Source organism: Rana temporaria, chromosome 7 (genome assembly GCF_905171775.1).
Source record: "Rana temporaria chromosome 7, aRanTem1.1, whole genome shotgun sequence".
Taxonomy (NCBI): Eukaryota; Metazoa; Chordata; class Amphibia; order Anura; family Ranidae; genus Rana; species Rana temporaria.
In genome coordinates, this window is record NC_053495.1 from 20,111,930 (window position 1) to 20,129,937 (window position 18,008).

The 18,008-nt window shown below is 45.5% G+C and overlaps 1 protein-coding gene across 2 annotated transcripts in view; it reads right to left on the reverse strand.

The window, feature by feature from the left end:
* OGG1 (8-oxoguanine DNA glycosylase) overlaps positions 1-15,724 on the reverse strand; it is a 28,336-nt gene extending 12,612 nt beyond the window's left edge. The window contains exons 1-5 of one of the 2 annotated variants that reach the window (XM_040359029.1): positions 15,500-15,724; positions 8,849-8,952; positions 5,188-5,311; positions 2,162-2,544; positions 129-308 (exon numbers count right to left, since the gene is read on the reverse strand). In XM_040359029.1, the coding sequence (XP_040214963.1) occupies positions 129-308; positions 2,162-2,544; positions 5,188-5,297 (673 nt within the window). In that variant the 5' untranslated portion in view covers positions 5,298-5,311; positions 8,849-8,952; positions 15,500-15,724. Of the gene's footprint in view, positions 1-128; positions 309-2,161; positions 2,545-5,187; positions 5,312-8,838; positions 8,953-15,499 lie in introns of both variants that reach the window. The other variant, XM_040359027.1, reaches the window with a different exon arrangement.
* Between the last annotated feature and the right edge of the window lie 2,284 nt (positions 15,725-18,008).

Sequence of the window (18,008 nt, forward strand, 5' to 3'; positions counted from 1 at the left end):
TCATGTGCGTGTAAAGGAAGGTGTCCCAATACCGTGTAGATCCAATCTGGAGGCCTAGAACAAAACTAGAAGTGCTTTGATTTTGAACACCGGTTTCCTGCAACCAGTTGATGTTCAGAGAAGCTTACCTGCCAATGCCTGGAGACTGGGGAAGGAGTAATAATCCACAGAATCGAGTCGGCACAGGCGTCTTCCCAGAGTGCTGCAAACGCGCTCGATCATTCCTGTGATACGCGAGATGTGGTTGTTGGAAGTACAGATGAATGAGAAGAGACATTCTACGGGATCCTGGCGCAGGATGCGAATCCCTGGAGAGAAGCAGCAGCACTTTACTTCATGGATTAGAACACACAGCTTCAGCACAAGGAGGATGGGATTGCACCATGAGGCTGATTTACAAAAGAAGTGACTGAAGGTCTGCTTTTTAAAGTATATGTGAACCCTCACCTTGTAAAACAACCCATTCTTTTTAAAATAGAAATGAAAAGGCAAAACATTATTGTATAGATATCAAAAAAACATTATAACTTCCTTTTTTTCAATTTTTTTTTTAATTCCCTCTGTTTGCAGCTGCATAAGAGCTGGGGGAGGAGAAGCAGCAGTACTCTGAGCTTCCCAGTGAATAGCTGAGCAGCGGAAGGGCTGTCTTTTCACATGGGCACGCTGGGCAGTTGGCTGGGGTCGCTGGGCAGGTGGGGCCCCCAGGCAACTGGCCGTCTTACTGAGCGGGGCCCTATCAGAGCCAGACCAATATGTGCAGCTGTCAGATTCAGTCTCTCATGTTGGGGATGGACGGGCCGATATTCGCTTTCAGCTACCTGACTCCACACTACAAACAGAGCGCCACCCTGCCACCTGACTCCAGCCATCAGAGACTGGCACCCTGCCCCTCCTTCTGACGCTGCCCACCACAGAGCGGCACCCGGCCCCTCCTCCTGACTCCGGCCACGAGAGAGCGGCGGTATTCCAGTGACATGAGGGGTAAGGTGAGATTGGTGCTCTGCGGTGGACTGAAGAGGGTGGATGCCGGGGGCCCCAAGGAGGGCCAAGAGCAGTGTGGTGGCCCCCGCAGTGCCGAGCCGGATCCTCACCCTGCAGGCCATGAACTCCAGGGCAGTGAGGGAGCTGTGAGGGAGCCCGTCGTCACCAAGACTTGGGAGAACGATAGAGAGCTGCAGAGGTGAGTGGCTAAAACTGCCAGCATGGCCTGAGAGACAGGGGACTACAACTGCCAGCATGGCCCGAGAGACTGGGGACTACAACTGCCAGCATGGCCCGAGAGACAGGGGACTACAACTGCCAGCACGACCTGAGAGACAGCCGGCGTAGCGTATCGAATAAACGCTACGCCGACGCAGCGCACAGAGGCAAGCACAGTACTCTCAAATCTACGCTGGGTTTCCTCAGCGTAAGCCAGCGTAGGTGGAAGTGGGCGAGAGCCATGCTAATGAGGCGTGACCCCATGTAAATGAAGGACTGAGCGTCATAAAGTTACAAATAACGTACGGCGCATGCGCAGTCCTGTAGACGCATCCCAGTGCACATGCTCAGAATCACGTCGAAACAACTGGCTAACATACGTCGAATCACTGCCTACACCTAGCCATATTCACGTACTACGTAAAATACGAAGGCTGTGTTCCCTGGTCCATACCTTAGCATGACTTGCGTCTCCTATATGGGGAATAACTTTACACCGGACGTAGGACTTACGCAAAGCGCGTATATTATGCGCCGGGCGCAAGTACGTTCGTAAATCGGCGTATCTCCCTCATTTGCATAGGTGCATAGGAAATCAATGGGAGTACCACTTGTGGCCAGCGTAAATATGCGCCAACGATACGCCGGCGTAGGAAAGTTACGTTGGTCGGATGAAGCCTATTTTCAGGCGTATGTAGTTTTGTGGGCACGGCGCATATATACACTTACGCGGCGTATCTCGAGATACGTCAGCATAAGTGTTTTGTGAATCCGGGCCAATGCATTTAAATAAAACCTGCGTTGATGCACAGCAGTGTGAAACCGGCCATGGACTCAGATTGACAGCCCTTGTATGTTTTCTGAAAATTGCTGCATAATAATTATAAATATAAAATTCAATAAAAAAAATACATAAAAAAAAAAAAAAAATATGACACAGACATAGATATCAAATAATTACCTGAAAACTCTCTGGCTATTTTCTGAAAGTTGGTGTCGGATTCTCCCCACTGCTTATAGAGATCCTGGAGACGGAGGTGCAGCTGGAAATAATCCTCCAGCGTTTCCCCATCTTTCTTGCAGTCTTTGGAGTCAATATGAATAGGAACATTTGTCCAGTCATCGTCTTTTTCTTGTTTTATGTCTTCAGTGTTGATGGCCTCGGAGGTTGTCTTCTGCAGCTTTCTCTTTGTGGCTTTCTTCTGCGTTTCCTTATTGGATTTCCCCTCTTGCTCCTCTGTGTTGGGGTACACGGCGTACCAGAGGCGGTCATCCTTCTGTGTCAGGGTCCACACACGCTCATGTACCACGCCGGTATAGAAACCCGGACTGCTCTCCCTCCACCTGAATAAAAATGACAAGCCTTTCACAAATCAAAACCCAATAAGGAACTATCTGTGCGTCTCCGGCACCAATCACAATGGGAACACGAGTTGAAGATATGACTGCCTTGTCTTATAATGTGATATTTGAGGTCAAGCAGTACTTTAAAGATAAACTTCGCTTGGACCAATGGAAATCTGCATATACATGTAGGATCCCTTTAGAAGCGGGCAACCATTGTAGAACTCCAGTGATCCCCACTAGCTTACGGATCGCATGCTAAGCGACTGCCCTGTGAACACAGGAGGTCGGCTCCTTGGCAAGGGTGTAGGGTTGCCATCTCATCCCTTTAAACCCGAACACATATTAACCACTTAAGGACCGGACCAATATGCAGCTAAATGACCCAAGGGGTTTTTACAATTCGGCACTGCGTCGCTTTAACAGACAATTGCGCGGTCGTGCGACGTGGCTCCCAAACAAAATTGGCGTCCTTTTTTCCCCACAAATAGAGCTTTCTTTTGGTGGTATTTGATCACCTCTGCGGTTTTTATTTTTTGCGCTATAAACAAAAATAGAGCGACAATTTTGAAAAAAAAATGCAATATTTTTAACTTTTTGCTATAATAAATATCCCCCAAAAACATATCTAAAAAAAGTTTTTTTCCTCAGTTTAGGCCGATACGTATTCGTTTACCTATTTTTGGTAAAAAAAATAAAAAAAAAAAAAATAAAAAAAAAATCGCAATAAGCGTTTATCGATTGGTTTGCGCAAAATTTATAGTGTTTACAAAATAGGGGGTAGTTTTATTGCATTTTTATTAATTTATTTTTTCTTTACTACTAATGGCGGCGATCAGCGATTTTTTTTGTGACTGCGACATTATGGCGGACACTTCGGACAATTTCCGATCCGACCGCCGCATCGGACCCCCGACCCACGTCTAGGCAGGCACGTACACGTACGTTGATGTGCCTGTCCGTGCCATTCTGCCAACGTATATGTACATGAGGCGGTCGGGAAGTGGTTAACCACTTCCTGCCGGCCGTACGACTTTGTACGGCCGTAGTGTGGATGCCAATTTCCGGGAGGCCGTCTATATACGGCCTCCAGCCACTGGGGGGCGCGTGCCCGCCGCATCACTGAGGTGCCGATGCGCGTGCCTGGCGGCCGCGATGTCCGCCAGGCGCCCGCGATCGGCGGTTACACAGACAAGGAAGTGGATCTGTGTGTGTAAACACACAGATCCATGTCCTGTCAGGGCAGTGTTTCTCAATTCCAGTCCTCAGGCCCCCCCAACAGGTCAGGTTTTCAGGATTTCCATTATTTTGCACAGGTGATTTGATCAGTTTCACTGCCTTAGTAATCACCACAGCCTTTTCATCTGAGGGAAATCCTGAAAACCTGACCTGTTGGGGGGGCCTGAGGACTGGAATTGAGAAACACTGTGTCAGGGAGAGGGACATAGGGACACAGATCGGTCACCTCCCCCAGTCAGTCCCCTTCCCCCACAGTTAGAAACACTACGCAGGGTACACATTTAACCCCTTCCTCACCCCCTAGTGTTAACCCCTTTCCTGCCAGTCCTACAAGTTTTAACCAGACACTGATAGAAGTCACAAGACTGCTATATACTGCTGATGAGAAAAGGTATTTAGCAGTTTATAAAAAATAGGTGAAACTCCTGCGTTGAAATGGGTAGATGGGGAAGGGAGGGGATAGGAGGGGGGGGGGGGGGGGGGGGGGGAGAAGTGATGCACAGGGCTGTGAATGTGGACACTGCAGCAAACAAAGAAAAGTCTGTCCAATGAAGACTATGAAAAAATGCAAATAGGTATGAGTGTCTGCGCTGTGATTAAAGCTAGTGAATGGGTGGATGGATGAGGGAAGAGCAGGGGAGGTGGTGGGGGGAGGGGGGTGGATGTGGACTGGGGAAGACAAAAAGTGTCCAGACACAATGTGTTGACCTAACCCGGTGATGGATGGGTACGGTGACACAGCCTAGCTAGCACCGTATCCATCCATCACCGGGTTAGGTCAACACATTGTGTCTGGACACTTTTTGTCTTCCCCAGTCCACATCCACCCCCCTCCCCCCACCACCTCCCCTGCTCTTCCCTCATCCATCCACCCATTCACTAGCTTTAATCACAGCGCAGACACTCATACCTATTTGAATTTAGCAGTTTATATTTACTAAAATAATTGCATTTCCATGTTCCGTGTACTGTGGGAGATCAGATATAGGGAATGCAGGGTCCTGGGTTTAGTAACACTTTAATGTTGGATTCATTCGTTATGTTATGACTCAGAGATTCTGATGGATCCACCTCTATCCAACCCCAAACACAATAAGTAGGAATTGTTGTATTTCACTTACTGTATTTACTGCAATATGTTTCCATTTTAAATATAGTGAGGAAAAAAACCTTTGCTACAAAAGTTACTGTTCCGAATCCCCGAATAATCACTATAAGATCAAATACCTAGGCATTTGGTCATGTGATCTCTGCCAAAGGTGATGACTGGAGCTCAGACTGGCTACTTTTTTTCTTCAGCAGAGATGACCTTACTTGTCGATATTAACTGCTAAAGTCAGTTATAACATAGGAATTTGGAAATACTTTTTTTTTTTACATACAGTTTTATATAATGCAATGTACCGAAAAGATTGGCCACCTGGAAGCACAAAATCCAGCCTGAGTTCAGAAGACGGACAAGGCAGAGAACGCCAGAGAGCAGGACACGCCGACAGGGAAGCGAGGTGACGCATCTTCTTTTACTGACCTAAACAGAAATGAATTATAGTTATAAAGACAATATAAAAATGAGCAAATAGAATAAAACAAACACAATCTTACAATAAAAACATACAGGGCCGGATTCATGTAGATCTGCGGATCTTTAGATCCGCTAGATCTACCTGGTTTACGATCCGCTGGTGAAATTTAGCGAGGCTAGTGCATGATTCACCAAGCACTTACCTCGCAAATTGCACCGTCGGATCCTAACTCCCCCCGGCGGAATGCAAATTCCGCGGCTAGGGGGAGTGTACAATTTAAATCAGGCGCGTTCCCGCGCCGATTTAACTGCGCATGCGCCGCCGCGAAAAAGCCCAGTGCGCATGCTCCAAATGACGTCGCTAGGACGTCATTGTTAGCGGCGGGTACGTCAATTGTGGCCATCGGGATTCCCGACGGACTTACGCAAACGACGTAAAAATTTTGAATCTCGGTGCGGGAACGGCGGCCATACTTAACATTAGCTACCCCTCATATTAGCAGGGGTAGCTATCCGCCGGAAAAAGCCGAACACAAACGACGTAGAAAAAGAGCGATGGGCGGGCGTACGGACGTGAATCGGCGGTTTTCCTCATTTGCATATATATATACACACCCCCTTTTAAAATAATCATTTTAGATATATTAATATTTAATAAACATTTTGTTGTTTGCAGCCTGAAATGACAGACGCAGTTTTTTTTTATCCAGCTGGATTTACTAGTGTAGCTGACTGTGTTGATGAAGAAACAAAGTGATCTTCTTCCCCGCAACCAAAAATCGCATCATCTATGAAAACAATCTTGTTCAAAGATTACCCGGACAATTGTGCTAATCCTCAGTGAAACAGATCTTTATTGGATTGCCTTATAAGAGATGTACGATTTTCTTTCTGAAATGAGGGGAAGCTCTGCTGATTTTATCATCCAATCATGTGCAAGCAAAAAAAAAAAAATTCCTTGCACGTTCCCCTCAGATATAAAGCGACTGCATCTCCAATTTCACTTCCAAGTGCACTTATAGTGCAAAGTGGATTTGCCTTTGGTAAATCAACCCCAGTATGTTTATATGTCAGTACTCAACATTTGGTTCTTAGCACTGCTTTCACTGTATATGATTGTGGCTGGGTTCTCACCATTGCGAATTGGATGCGGGCATTTTGACCTGCTCTCTATGAAGCCTGCTTCACAAATCTCCGATGCGGCTCCGGTGTGAATTTGCACAGGAGTCCTGTGCGCCTTTTGGTCTGTTTTAGGTCCAAACTCAGCCGAAAATTTCACCTGAAAAGGTGAACCCAGCCTCATACTTACCTAGGTGGATGCAGCATCAGTCCCCTGCTGGCTCCAACACTGAGAACCAAGCAATTGAACACCGCCGATCGCTCAGTTCTCACAGCTCGCTGAGCTCCTCTCTGCTCTGCCCCCACCTCGCTCATTGGAGCACTGGGCTTTGGATGGGGCGGGAGCAGCCGGCTTAGGCTTTCAGTGGCACGCTGAGAGGCTGAACTGGGTGCCAATCCAGGCATGTGGGCGGATCCGGACTCCGTTATCGTGATGATGCCCAAGCCTGGACAGACTTCTGTGACGTCAGCAGACAGTGGACTTCAGCCCGCTCTCTACTGAAGACGGGTCACAGGAGTGCTAAACGAACTGCACTAATCAAAGCCAACACGTTTCGTCTGCAAGACAAACTGCACTCCTGTAATCCATAGGAGAACTACAGCCAAATGAGCTTTGGCTATACTTCTCCTTTAACTGCTTGCCGACCAGCCGCCGCAGTTCTACGGCGGCAGGCCGGCTCTGCTGGGCGAGAGCACGTAGCTATACGTCACCTCGCCCAGCAGCCAATAGGGGCGCGATCGCTCGTTACAGAGCGAGGACCGGGAGCTGTGTGTGTAAACACACAGCTCCCGGTCCTGTCAGGGAGAGAAATGCTGATCTTCTGTTTATACAATGTATGAACAGAAGATCTGTCATTTCCCCATGTCAGTCCCCCCCCTACAGTTAGAAACACACCCAGGGAACATACTTAACCCCCTCCCCTAGTGTTAACCCCTTCACTGCCGGTGGCATTTTTATAGTAATCCAACGCATTTTTATAGCACTGATCGCTATAAGAATGCCAACGGTCCCAAAAATGTGTCAAAAGTGTCCGCCATAATGTCGCAGTACCGAGAAAAAAAAAAAAAAAAAAAAGCTGATCGCCCCCATTACTAGTAAAAAAAAAAATATTAATAAAAATGCCATAAAAATACCCCCTATTTTGTAAACGCTATAACTTTTGCGCAAACCAATCAATAAACGCTTATTGCGATTTTTTTTTTACGAAAAATATGTAGAAGAATACGTATCGGCCTAAACTGAGGGGAAAAAATGTTTTTTTATATATTTTTGGGGGATATTTATAGCAAAAAGTAAACAATTGTTGCTCTATTTTTGTTTATAGCGCAAAAACTAAAAACCGCAGAGGGGATCAAATACCACCAAAATAAAGCTCTATTTGTGGGGGAAAAAAGGACGCCAATTGTGTTTGGGTGCCATGTCGCACGACCGCGCAATTGTCAGTTAAAGCTAGTGACGCAGTGCCGAATAGCAAAAAGTGCTCTGGTCTTTGACCAGCAAAATGGTCCGGGGGTTAAGTGGTTAATATATTACAAAAAGCACTGCTTCATTTTAACATTTTACTCTCTTGCTTTCTTCTAAAAAAGGATATTGTTATTGAAGAGGTATTAGAACTTTATATACACACACACATTGTGGGCTAGATTCACAAAGAGATACGACGGTGTATCTCTGACTTACACTGGTCTTATCTATGCGCCCGATTCATAGAATCCGTTACGCATAGATATGCCTAAGATCGACAGGTGTAACTGTGTTACACCGTCGGATCTTATCTGCAATTTAAAAATGGCGCGGGGGGCGTTCCCGCTGATTTACGCTGAGAAATATGTAAATCAGCGAGATACGCCAATTCACGAAAGTACGCGGACCCGACGCAGTGTTGTTACGACGTTTCCGTAGCGGTTTTCCCGGCGTATACTTACCCCTGCTTCTATGAGGCGCAGCCAATGTTAAGTATAGCCGTCGTTCCCGCGTCGATTTTGAATTTTTTTACGTCGTTCTCGAATACGGATGGACGTCGTTTACGTAAGCGTCGAAACCACTGACGTCCTAGCGACGTCAGTGGGAGCAATGCACGCCGGGAAAATTCACGGACTGCGCATGCTCATTTAAATCGGCGCGGGGACGCGCCTGATTTAAATAGTACACTCCCCCTAGCCGCGGAATTTGAATTCCGCCGGGGGATTTACGATCCGCCGCCGCAAGTTTGGAGGTAAGTGGTTTGTGAATTACCCACTTGCCTCTCAAACTTGCGGCAGCGTATCTTAAATCACATAGATCACGCGGATCTAAAGATCCGCTGATCTATGTGAATCTAGCCCTGTATATTAATTTAGATCTTAAAAGGAAAATTTCTGCATCTAGCAGTTGGGGGGTTTCCTCTGGCTCACAAAATGATATAAAAACTTACTGCGAAATACCAGATCTGGGGCGTCAGCGCTGCTTTCCCGCTCTATGTGGGAGACACAGAGGATGTTGGTGACAGCAGTGAGGAGGAAGAGTCCGCTGTGGCTTTTTATTAAATCTAGAACAGATAAATCAAAGCAACAAAAAAAATAATTAAAGAGAATCAAAGGATGCGCTCAATGACTGACATCAAAGGGTTGTTATTTCCTTTATTTCAAAGGCTAACAGCTAAACATAAATCCTTAACACTTCACAGAGGAGGAATCCTGGAGTAGAATGCAAAGTTTGCTAACACAGGGCTGAAGCCAGGGACAGGCTATGCACATGTGGCCCAATTTACTGAATGAGGCTCTATTCACTTAAATGTGAACTGCAAGCAAACAGCTCTATACAGCAATGAAATCTACATACATGGGAACTGATTAGTATGATAAACGATCGGTATGTTTGTTTGTCCAGTTTTGAGATTTACACTGCTCCGCTACATAGCACAACCCTTTTTGGAAGAAAAGAACTTTGCTGTAATTAAAGCTTAGTTCCACCCATTTTTTTAGTTTATTAAAGGGGTTGTAAAGGTTTGTTTATTTTCTAAATAGGTTCCTTTAACCACTTCCATACCGGGCACTTACGCACCTTCCTGCCCAAGCCAATTTTCAGCTTTCAGCACTGTCGCACTTTGAATGACAATTGCGCGGTCGTGCTACACTGTACCCAAACAATTTTTTTATCATTTTGTTCCCACAAATAGAGCTTTCTTTTGGTGGTATTTGATCACCTCTGCGGTTTTTATTTTTTGTGCTATAAACAAAAGAAGAGTGACAATTTAAAAAAAAAAACACAATATTTTTTACTTTATTTAATAAATATCACAATTTTTTTTAAAAAAACTTTTTTTTCCTCAGTTTAGGCCGATATGTATTCTTCTACATATTTTTGGTAAAAAAATATCGCAATGATCATATATTGAATGGTTTGCGCAAAAGTTATAGCGTTTACAAAATAGGTGATAGATTTATGGCATTTTTATTTTATTTTTTACTAGTATTGGCGGCGATTTGCGATTTTTTTACTGTCACCGTGACATTGCGGCGAACACATCGGACACTTTTGACATGTTTTTGGCGCCATTCACATTTATACAGCGATTAATGCGATAAATATGCACTAATTACTGTATAAATGTAACTGGCATTCAAGGGGTTAACACTAGGGGGGTGAGGGAGGGGTTAATATGTATACCTGTATTGTGTTCTAACTGTAGGTGAAGGGGGGTGACTGGGGGAGGTGACCGATCTATGTCCCTATGTACAAGAGACACAGATCGGTCTCCTCTGTCCCCTGACAGGACGTGGAGCTCTGTGTTTACACACAGAGCTCCACGTCACTGCTCTGTCGTTACCGATCGCGGGTACCTGGCGGACATCGCGACCGCCAGGCACGCGCATCGGCATCTCGGGGACGCACCGGGCTCGCGTGCCCCCCAGTGGCCGGAGGAATACAGGACCTGTTGAATATTCAGAGTCACCGTGAAGCCGTCATTTGACGATGGCCCGGTGCTCAAGTGGTTAACCACTGAAGGATGTCTCCTGCAGATATACGTCGGCAGAATGGCACGGCTGGGCACAAGCACGTACCTGTACGTCCTCTTTAAGTGCCCGGGCGCGCGCCCGCGACCCGGTCCGAAGCTCCGTGACCGCGGACCCGATCGTCGCTGGAGTCCCGCGATCGGTCCCCGGAGCTGAAGAACGGGGAGAGCTGTGTGTAAACACAGCTTCCCCCTTCTTCACTGTGGCGCTGTCATCGATCGTGTGTTCCCTTATATAGGGAAACACGATCAATGATGTCACACGTCCAGCCCCGCCCCCCTACAGTTAGAAACACATATGAGGTCACACTTAACCCCTTCAGCGCCCCCTAGTGGTTAACTCCCAAACTGCAATTGTAATTTTCACAGTAAACAATGCATTTTTATAGCATTTTTTTGCTGTGAAAATGACAATTGTCCCAAAAATGTGTCAAAATTGTCCGATGTGTCCGCCATAATGTCGCAGTCACGAAAAAAATCGCTGTTTGCCGCCATTAGTAGTAAAAATGTTATTTATAAAAATGCAATAAAACTATCCCCTATTATGTAAACGCTATAAATTTTGCGCAAACCAATCGATAAACGCTTATTACGATTTTTTTTTACCAAAATTAGGTAGAAGAATACGTATCGGCCTAAACTGAGGATAAAAAAATGTTTTTCTTTATATATTTTTGGGGGTACTTATTATAGCAAAAAGTAAAAAATACTGATTTTTTTTTCAAAACTGTCACTCTATTTTTGTTTATAGCGCAAAAAAAAAAAACACAGAGGTGATCAAATACCACCAAAAGAAAGCTCTATTTGTGGGGAAAAAAGGACGCCAATTTTTTTTGGAGCCACGTCGCGCAATTGTCAGTTAAAGCGACGCAGTGCCGAATCACAAAAACTGGCTGGGTCCTTTACCTGCATTTTGGTCCGGGTCTTAAGTGGTTAAGCTAGTGCATTGTTGGTTCACTTTTTCCTTTGATTTCCCTTCTAAATGTTTTTTTTTCTTTGTCTAAATTTCTCACTTCCTGTTTCTCCTCAGTAAGCTTGCCCCCATCATCCTGGCTGGGGGTTAGTCAGCCAGAACAGCTTACTGAGGAGAAATAGGAAGTGAGAAATTCAGACAAAGAAAATAAAAACATTTAGAAGGGAAATCGAAGGAAAAGGTAAGTGAACCAACAATGCACTAGCTTAAAGGAACCTATTTAGAAAATAAACAAACCTTTACAACCCCTTTAATAAACTAAAAAAAAAGGGTGGAACTAAGCTTTAATTACAGCAAAGTTTTTTTTTCCAAAAAGAGTTGTGCTATGTAGCAGAGCAGTGTAAATCTCAAAACTGGACAAACAAACATGCAAACCTTTACAACCCCTTTAAAAGTCAGCAGCTACAAAAACTGTAGCTGCGGACTTTTAATGAACCGTCACTCACCTCTCCCACGGTCCAGCGATGTGGCCGCACGGACCCCCCGCTCCTTTACCCCTCCTCTCCTTGGCGCCGTTCATATCTACTGTGGGCACCCGGCCGTGACAGCTTGCGGCTTCACAGCCGGGCGCACCCTGCGCGAGTCGCTTTGCGCTCTGTCATTGGGCCAGCAATCTTATGGGACCTGTGTTGTGTCCCAGAAGATCGCTGGCAGGGAGGGGCCACCTAGGGCAAGAGGAGTCGCCGCCTAGGACCTGGAAGGAGGAAGTGGCACAGGAAGTCCCACAAAAAAAAAAAAAAAAAAAAAAAGGACACACGCTCCCTAAAAATGACATGCCAAATGTGGCATGTCGGGGGGCCAGGAGTACTTAAAGCGGAAGTTCCACTTTTGGGTGGAACTCCGCTTTAAAGTGAAACAGGCAGTATAACTGAACGCAACCCCTGCTCCAGCGCGCTCCTTTCCCCTGGCATGCCAGGCTGTATCATCACGTACAGTGCAGGGCTATTAACCCTGTGTGGTATGTCAAGGAGGCAGAAGAGCAACCTCAGCCCAGAGCACCTTGGAAAGAAGGCAGAGTGGGACTGTGTGAGCATGGGAACCCGAAGCAGAGAAAGGTAAATATTACTCTTGATTCTGGCACTTCAAAGGAGTTGTAAAGGCAGAAGGTGCATTCTATGCATCAAGATAAAAAGCCTTCTTTGTGTAGCAGCCTCCCCAGCAACCCCTAATACTTACCTGAGCCCCATCTCTGTCCAGGACTCTCCTCCATGAGATACAGCCGTGACGCCATTGGCTCCCGTAGCTGTCAATCAAAGCAAATCCACTGCAACAGAGCAGGTAAGAATATTTATTTTTTATTGTTTTTAAACAAGACTTTACAATCACTTTAAGGAGCTGTTAAAGTGATATTAACCGCTTGGGACCCGCGCTATAGTCAAATGACGGCTACAGCGCGGATCCCAAAATCCAAGTGGACGTCAATTGACGTCCGCCCCTTTGCGCGTTCCCCGCGCTCCAGAGCGCGCAGCGGGGAAACTCTGTGTTGGCAGTGTCCCTTGGACACAGCCAATTACAGATCGCCGCGAACGGCCAATCAGAGTGGCCATTTGCGATGCGATCTGTGCGGCCAATGAGAGATGATCTCATCGTATCGGCCTAAACGGAGGAAAAAAAATGTTTTTTTTTTTTTAAATTGGGATATTTATTATAGCAACAAGTAAAAAATATTGTATTTTTTTCAAAATTGTCGCACTTTTTTGTTTATAGCGCAAAAAATAAAAACCGCACAGGCGATCAAATACCACCAAAAGAAAGCTCTATTTGTGGGGAAAAAAGGACGTCAATTTTGTTTGGGAGCCACGTCGGACGACCGCGCAATTGTCAGTTAAAGCGACGCAGTGCCGGAAGCTGAAATTTCACCTGGGCAGGAGGGGGGTATATGTGCCCAGTAAGCAAGTGGTTAAAAGATCGATATTTATGTTTTTAAAATAACAAACATGTTATACTTACCTGCACTGTGTAGTGGTTTTGCACAGAGCAGCCCCGATCCTCCTCTTCTTGGGTCCCCCGCTGGTGCTCCTGGCCCCTCCTTCCTGCCGAGTTCCACCAGAGCAAGCGGCTTGCTTTGGGGGCTCCCAAGCCACTGCTTTGTGTGTCCATTCATGCACGGTGCACGGCTGGGCCCCGCTTTCTCCCTATTGGCTCACTGCCTGTGATTGACAGTAGCAGGAGCTGATGGCTGATGACATACCTCCTTAGACCAAGTCTGTCCGGACAGTATAGTCACCTGTTGACTTGGCTCCAGCCACAGGCAGCTTAAGGCCCCTTTCACACGGGGCGGATCAGTAATGATCCGCCTCCGTATGCTCAGCAGGGATCGCTCCGTTGATCCCCGCTGAGCTGGCGGATGACAGGGCGGTTCCCGCACACTTCTCCGCTCTCCCCTATGGGCGGGATCGGATGAACACGGACCGTATGTCTGTGTTCATCCGATCCGATCCGCAGAGTAAAGGAAAAATAGGGTTTTCTTCCGTCTGCAGAATTGGATCTTTGTGGAGGCGGACGAGATCTCATAGGGACCAATATATGCCCCCTGTTTCATCCGCAAACGGATGTCAAAGTCTTATGCTGCGTACCCACGATCGTTTTTTGTCTTGTAAAAAAACTTCGTTTTTTCTCATGAAAAAAAACGACGTTTTTCAAACTTCATTTTTAAAAAACGACGTTGCCTACACACCATCCGTTTTTTCAAAGTGCTCTAGCAAAGCGCGGTTACGTTCAGCACGTACGACGGCACTCTGTTCCATTCAAGCTCGCGTCATAACTTGCTTCTGAGCATGCGCGGGTTTAACCACTTCCACGATCCGGGACGACGGCGCGGCTATTTGTTTATAGCCGCTCCGTCGCGATCGCTCCCCGGAGCTGAAGAACGGGGAGAGCCGTGTGTAAACACGGCTTCCCCGTGCTTCACTGTGGCGGCGTATCGATCGAGTGATCCCTTTTTATAGGGAGACTCGATCCATGACTTCAGACCTACAGCCACACCCCCCTACAGTTGTAAACACACACTAGGTGTATCCTAACTCCTACAGCGCTCCCTGTGGTTAACTCCCAAACTGCAACTGTCATTTTTACAATAAAGAATGCAATTTAAATGCATTTTTTGCTGTGAAAATGACAGTGGTCCCAAAAATGTGTCAAAATTGTCCGAAGTGTCCGCCATAATGTCGCAGTCACGAAAAAAAAAAAATCGCTGATCGCCGCCATTAGTAGTAAAAAAAAAAATGTATACACATTTAATAAAACTATCCCCTATTTTGTAAACGCTATAAATTTTGCGCAAACCAATCGATAAACGCTTATTGCGATTTTTTTTTACTAAAAATAGGTCGAAAAATACGTATCGGCCTAAACTGAGGGAAACATTTTTTTTTAGATATGTTTTTGGGCGATATTTATTATAACAAAAAGTAAAAAATATTGCATTTTTTTCAAAATTGTCGCTCTATTTTTGTTTATAGCGCAAAAAATAAAAACCGCAGAGGTGATCAAACACCACCAAAAGAAAGCTCTATTTGTGGGGAAAAAAGGACGCCAATTTTGTTTGGGAGCCACGTCGCACGACCACGCAATTGTCTGTTAAAGCGACGCAGTGCCGAATCGCAAAACCTGGCCTGGGCATTTAGCTGCCTAAAGGTCCGGGGCTTAAGTGGTTAAAAACGTAGTTTTACCCACACACTATCATTTAAAATGACACAAAAAAACGACGTTTTGAAAAACAACATAAAAAATTGAAGCATGTTCGGAAAAAAAAAAATGTCGTTTTTCAGAAGACATAAAAACTACGTTTTCGCCACACTGCCGCAACTTGCGTTTAGGCCTCATGCACACAGACATAAAATATGCTGCTATGGGCAACACAGACGTATTTATTTATTTTATGCCCATGAAAGCAGCAGGACGTTATTTGAATGTGTGTATTCACATTACGGCAGATTTGAGTGTATGGGCTGTTAAAAATACAAAAGGTACGTTCCTGGCCCGGTTTAGTACTAATATGCCAGTTAGTACTAATATGGCATTCAAGCATACAGACATTGACTGGGCAAAACTGTGTTCAGGTGTTATTGGGGCAGCGCAGGCGTTGTCATGGCATGGAAACCGTACCTCAATTTTTTTGCCCAGGAAAGTCACATCCTACACATTCTGCCTCATTATGAGAGGAGAAGGTGATGCTGGCAATCCATTTCCGTATCCTGGCCTGGCACACCGTTTTTCATCCCTGGATTCTTTGGTTGCTTGTGCTCTCTGCTGTCACATCACTTCTGGTGTTTGGAACGCATGGTGCACTCCGGAAGTTATTGTCAGTCATTTGGATGACATACTTCCTGTTCCGGGTCATTTGCTCCTGATGTCTTTTAACCTTTTCATTGCTAGAGCTGGTTTTGCAATTGCTTTTCCTCCACACTAGGGGTTACCACCTCATCCCTTTAAACCCAAACACTTATTAATTTAGGGGGAAATTAAACTCACTTAGTGCCTTTATCTGCATTAACCACTTCAGCTCCAGAAGGTTTACCCCCCCCCCTCCTGACCAGGCCATTTCTTTGCGTGGTCGTGCGATGCTGTACATAAATAAAATTGATGTTCTCCCCCCCCACAAATAGAGCTTTATTTTTGGGGTATCTGACCACCTCTGCAGGTTTGAATTTTTGAGCTAAAAAAAAAAAAAAAGACAGATAATTTTGAAAAACAAACAAAAAAAATATATTTTTTACTTTATGCTATAAAACATATCCAATAAAAAAATAAAATGTATTGATTAATTTAGACCAATATGTATTCTGCTACATATTTGGTAAAAAAAAAAACAATAAGCGTAAACGTTATTGATTGGTTTGCGTAAACGTGGCAAAAATGTGGCAAAAGGTCGCAAAGTTCAAGGGGGCCGAATACTTTCGCAAGGCACTGTATATATGTGTAATGATATTGTTTTACACTGTATGTGTCAGCTGACCAGCTTCGCAATGTTTTTTTATTGTTCATGTATGTATGACAACTTTTAATAAACTTTGATACTGTATTTACTTGTGTCATGTGATTGGCTGTTTACTGCACCGGGTTAACTCTTACCGCTGTCTTCATACCCCAATGTGCTTTACTGACCCAGTTTTGACACCTGACACTTGTGATTTATTTTGGATTATGATGGCAGCTATACCCATCAGTGCTGCCATGGTGTGGCACCAGGAAATAAGAACATTTTAAAAAGCTTAATACCTTTTTTTGTGATGCTGACTTCCACTTCCCCTTCCCTACATTAGGCAAGGATGGCCAATCGCACATTCCAGAAGACTGCAGTAGTGAGGGGACATGTACTTATATATCGCTGGGCTCATCCAAGCATTTGGAACCTGGCAAAGACCTTGGAAATGTCTGTGCAGATATTTTAAGATGGCGGCATGGAAGCAGAGCACCGCAAGGTGAACTTTGGCAAGGAAGGCACAGCTGGTCTTCATGTGCTACCGTGTTTCCCCCGAAAATAAGACACCGTCTTATATTTTTTTTCCCTCAAAAAATCACACTATGGCTTATTTTCGGGGGGTGTCTTATATGTCGAATTGTGGTGCCATTTCACGGGCAAATGTTTGAATATCAGCCCTGCGCACAACCAAAGCCTTTGCTCTCCTGTCAGCAACCCATTCACTAATCATGTCTTCCAGCTCAGAAAATAAAGGTTGCCTACCTGAACCACACTTGCGCTTCTTGGAATTTCCTCTGTCCACCTGTAGACAGAGAGTGGAGCACAGTGGAGCTGGGGTGATCTCTTTGGGCTCAGTAGCAGCTTTTCCCCCTATCCCCTGGTGTTTGTGTGGGGTGAGAGAGGTGGTACAGAGCTTCTCCTCACTTCTTTACAGCTCTGAGCTCCGCACCAGTACAGTACTACCGTATCACGTGTTGTTTATCGCTCCGCGCCGCATACGACACGCCCATTGCTACGTCTTATTTTCGGGGGATTCGACACGCCATCGCTACGTCTTATTATCGGGGATTCGACACGCCATCACTACGTCTTATTTTCGGAGGGGTGTCTTATATTTCGATCTTGCGTCGAAATCCCGCTACGGCTTATTTTCGGAGTACGTCTTATTTTCGGGGAAACACGGTAGTATGTTTTTTAATGGCCTTAAAAGGACTCCTGCAATACTTTTTTGCGATTCCATTGTGACTTGCATTGACCTTTGTCAATGACGCAAGTTGTAATAAAATCGGAGAGCCAAATCGCACTGATCGTCTGGCTTTGAAATCACGATGAAGTAGCGCAATTCCAAAGTCACACTGGTGTGAACAAGGGCTTAATGGTATATCATTTCTTTAAGCCTAGGGATTATAAGAGGAATACTTACCATATTTCTCTGTCCCAGGGAAGCTGGTGGTAATCCACTCCAACCCCGGAATGTGGGCAGACCCCCAACCCAGTTGTGTACAATGCTGGACCAGCCGTTGTACACTAGTCTTGTTGGCAAGGGGGCAGCTTTGCGAATGAAGCAGCTTTGTGGAATGGCAACAGCTGAACCAATGAGGGAGAAAGCCTGTAGGAGACTGGGTTCACACCTGTGCAGGTCGGAAATGCTTGCAAAATCACATGCGTTCCCAACCCGCAGACAAAACGTGC